General features: G+C 30.8%; 1 protein-coding gene across 4 annotated transcripts; it reads right to left on the reverse strand.

Annotated features, from left to right (window-relative positions):
- Positions 1–321: 321 nt before the first annotated feature.
- Positions 322–2,892, reverse strand: LOC133031016 (18S rRNA (guanine-N(7))-methyltransferase RID2-like). 4 transcript variants are annotated; one of them, XM_061104209.1, is made up of 9 exons: positions 2,776–2,892; positions 2,484–2,664; positions 2,306–2,389; positions 2,171–2,226; positions 1,980–2,036; positions 1,336–1,385; positions 1,087–1,215; positions 886–982; positions 322–652 (listed from the first exon to the last, which is right to left on the reverse strand). In XM_061104209.1, the coding sequence occupies exons 2-9, from the start codon at positions 2,656–2,658 to the stop codon at positions 488–490; spliced, it is 813 nt and encodes a 270-aa protein (XP_060960192.1). In that variant the 5' UTR covers positions 2,659–2,664; positions 2,776–2,892; the 3' UTR covers positions 322–487. The 4 variants fall into 4 exon arrangements, with proteins under 4 accessions (XP_060960192.1, XP_060960194.1, XP_060960191.1 ...); XM_061104211.1 differs by having other exon boundaries at positions 322–629; positions 1,087–1,239; XM_061104208.1 differs by having other exon boundaries at positions 1,087–1,239.
- Between the last annotated feature and the right edge of the window lie 1,251 nt (positions 2,893–4,143).

A 4,143-nucleotide genomic window follows, 5' to 3' on the forward strand; every position in this document is an offset into this window, starting at 1 on the left:
AATTTAGTGTACGTGCCTCGCACGTAATTTTTTACTAGTTATATATATAATTGTAAAAAGTTAATAAACTGTAGTAATAAAAAAAAAATTAGCTGATGATGATGGAAGGGTTAAAATAAGTTTTGAGCTAAAGATTTTAACTTTTAACTATTACACACTGATGGGAGTGATCTTACTAATGGGTTTTTAAGAAACGTATCAACTACATAATGTTTCAATAATTGCTTCTCTTGCCATGAAAAAGGACCATTAGGTCCAAATATGGAGAAATTCTCACCAGCCAGCATATAATTATATCCAGTTAACATAAGGGATAATAAATAAAATATTAAATAATTATGTACTATATTTCTTTTTAAGTAAAAAAAAATTAAAATAGCAGTGGCTATATTAACAAATTATTATATAAGAGACATGTGATTTGTTAACAAAAAAATATGAAATATCTAATAAATATAAAATATAAAAAATAATATTATTTATTTTATCAAAATTGAGGCCTTCTTTTCCTAGCAGTGTATTTTGTGTCAGCAGGTACAACATTCCCTCTTCTTCTCATCTGTTCCTTCTTCTTCAGTATCCATTCCTTGCCCTTCCCTTTTTCCATAATTCTTTGTTTTTTTCTTGGCCTGTTCGTGTTAGAAACACATACCTAAAAAACTATTAGAATTAGTCTCACATTAATAATGTATGGAAATAAAATATTATATATAAAATTCACGAGTTACTCCTCTCATTATCAATTGTTTTTGAAATTCTAACAAAAACTAATTCAGCTCCATTCAATTCCATGCTAACATATCTAAAGAGAAGACCTTAAATCCCGAGAACAAAGATTGCATGAAGTTCTTGCATAGAGACACCTAGAGCAGAGCAAGTGATTACCGTTTGATCTTCTTCATCTCTACTACTATTGTCGCCTTTACGCTTTGGAACTGGTGTGCTACAAGTCAGAACAAGGTATTCTTTCCTTTTCTTGGCACTGTTTCAGAAATAATTTTCAGTCAAATTTAGCAGAAAATAAGCAAAGAGCAAATACTATGTTATTACATATTAACTTTTCTTATGATATTTAAGCTTGTGTACCTGTGGGGAAAATCAATAACCAAGCTACCAACGAATCCAGCACCAATCGCACAACTATATATTAACACTCGCTGTTCCGTACTTTCAGGATACACTTGAAAGACTGCTCTTGCTCCCCTTGCAAAACATCTGTATAGAGATCCAAAGAATGCACTGAAAAAAGAATATTAGCCAAAGATTACAAAAGGTGAAGTAATTTACAAAATATCATTTAGGATGAGAATGAGTCAAAGACAAAGACCAACATACTCTAATCTTAGTTTTGGGTTGTGTGAGGATTTGTCAGCATTGCACAACCACTGTCATTCAACACACAATAGGAAAAATATAAGGTAGGAATTGCATTGTAAAGCACTTGACATTATATAAATAGATGCTTCAACAGTACAAAATAAAGTTATTTCATCAACTAGACGATCAAAGCATACTAAGATTCAACAGGTGAATATGTAATTTATCAAAGCATATACTTATCTTGTAGACATTTCCATTCCAGTGGAAAAATATGAAATGAGAACTTACAATGAGTTGTGTTGATATATAGACAATAATAAAGTAAGCACATATTGTCCTTTCTTTTTCCAATTTAAGTAAATGAACATGCAAAAATATTATTCACCAAATGCACCATTCCTTGAAATTGAATTACATGATTATGATAAGAAAAAATGAAGCTGACTAACAAATATAGAAAATAATGAAAAAGAAACCCACCCAGAGATAAAACTCAGTATTAAATATAAAACTCAACTTATTGTCATATGAGCAAACAAATTTCAAAGCACCAAATAAAATGATGCTAACACATTGAGTTTAGATTTTAAAAACTGTTGATGATTAAAAGGTATAAAAGAAGAGAGGAGAAAGAAATAGTAAATTAATAGAAAGTAGACCTGAATAGCAGAGATACTTATGGCCCCATCAATAAGACCAGACCGAAACCCCAATCCCTGAAACAAGATCCAATCCAACACATTGTCACTCTAAAAGTTGATAAAACTAAAACCCCATACAACAATTTCTTCAGAGTATTAATGAAGTTGAATTATATGAACATCATCATAGGGGAGAAGGAAGGGATTACCTGACCCATGTCAGCAAGTAATAAATCACCTTCAACCTCCCTCTCCAACGCAACATCTGGAATGTAGGATAACTTTATTAGAGAGAATGCATAAATTAATAATATATATAACTGAGAATGTATGTTTCGACGTACTAAGCATTGAGTTAGAGATATCTAAACCGATCCACTCATGACCATTCTGTGTTATGGTTTCTCCACTAAGTCCTGACCCGCAACCTGCAATAGTTCAAATCAAACCCATATCATATATATATATATATGTATGCTAATGTTTGTTTGAAAAGAAGAAGTAAGTGGTGATTTTAATTACCAATGTCGAGAAGCAACCTGGGAAGTCCATCTTTGGGCAAGGCGAGAAGCTCGAGAGCCCTCTCGGTGAGCTCTGCTTGGATTTTGATGATTCGAGAAGAGGAGGTATACTTCCTAGCTTCTTTATCATCATAGAATATCTCAGGAGGCGCTTGGAATTCCGGCCGAGACGACATGCTTACCTATGATTATGATTATGAAGCCAATGAGTTGAGAGAGGAATTCATAAACTTAAAACAAATACAGATATTGATCAACAGAGAACAAGCTCAGTAGATGTTGGAGAGTGATACCGTTGCTGTGTCGCCGAGAACAATGGAGATTGAAGCCGGCACTGGAGTCGACGGTGATAATTATTTTGAGAAAGAATAAAGTGATGTAGACAGTCTAGGGTTTCGTGAAAAGTATATAATGCAATTAGAAAATCTTATATAGGTAACTAAAATAAATGAAAAGACTAAAATAACCTAAAATAGAAAGAAATACAATAGAAACCAATTTCATAATCAAGTTACCAAATAATATTTTATGTAACGAGGAGGTGTAATTTTTATTTTTATTTTGATTACTAAAAAAAATAATCAAGTTACCACAAAATGTTAACTTTATTTTTCAATAAATTATTATGGGTGGGATTAAGTAGGTGTGAAATACTAATTCTAATCAATTCTTACAGCTTATTTTAGTTGATAAAAATTGAGATAAAATATTACCAAAATCAAAAAACAATACCAATAAAACTACTAAGTAACAACTCTTTCATGTTTTACATTGAGCTCAAAACACAAGTAGCAGTAACTACTGATTTTTCACTATGCATTAGAACAATAAAAGAGACAATTCTTCTTTTGAATTACAGGCTACAAATTCGATCACTCCACGAAAAATGTTAAACTGGGCCAATTTTTTAAAAATATTAAAATACAACACAACCCATATTTTTTAGAAGAGATATTGACGGCAAAACCACCTATACTTTATATTTTTTAACAATTAACCACTTAAATCGATTTTTTGGTGACAAAACTACCCAAACTCTCTTTCTATTAGCTACTCCTTCCGTCCAAAAATTTCAGTTAACTGGCCCGGTAGACTCTCTACGTTTTTAGTGTCCACATAATATTAATAAAAAATATAATTTAAAAATTATAAAAAACAATTTATAAAAATTTAAAAAAAAAAACTTTCTTTTCTTTCTCCTTCTCTTTCTTCTCGAATTAGGAAAAAAAAAATCTTTTCCTTTTTTTTTTCTTTTTCTTTTTCTTTTTCTTCTTCTAACCCTAATCTCTCTCTTTCTCTCTATAAGTAGTTGATGTTGTTGAATTACAATAATTATAATAGTCAAGAATAATGAAGTTTCAATCAACTACAGTTTCCATTTGCAACTTGACCAATAATCTTGTACCAGCTCAGCCTTCACCACGACACAAGAAAATGAACCCAAAAAAGCACTATTAATTAATATAATTGCATTACATAAACTACTACGTTTAAGATCCCAAAATTAGTATAGTAATTTAGTAGGCAATGGAAATAGTAAAACTTTATGATATACAAATTAATATGTAGATTGTTTCAAATGTTGTACATCAGTTCCAAAAAAGAGCATTCTTACATTTCCTCCTCAGCCAACCAACATTGCTTATTACACAAACAACATT

Source organism: Cannabis sativa, chromosome 9 (genome assembly GCF_029168945.1).
Source record: "Cannabis sativa cultivar Pink pepper isolate KNU-18-1 chromosome 9, ASM2916894v1, whole genome shotgun sequence".
In the NCBI taxonomy this organism is placed as follows: Eukaryota; Viridiplantae; Streptophyta; class Magnoliopsida; order Rosales; family Cannabaceae; genus Cannabis; species Cannabis sativa.

Excerpts from the sequence above, each read along its gene's own strand:
- LOC133031016 (XM_061104208.1), bottom strand. The coding sequence starts at position 2,658 with ATGTCGTCTCGGCCGGAATTCCAAGCGCCTCCTGAGATATTCTATGAT. Across the intron at positions 2,390-2,483 it reads CAGGTTGCTTCTCGACATTG|GTTGCGGGTCAGGACTTAGT; the intron begins GTAATTAAAATC and ends GAACTATTGCAG. Across the intron at positions 2,037-2,170 it reads TACTTGCTGACATGGGTCAG|GGATTGGGGTTTCGGTCTGG; the intron begins GTAATCCCTTCC and ends ATCTTGTTTCAG.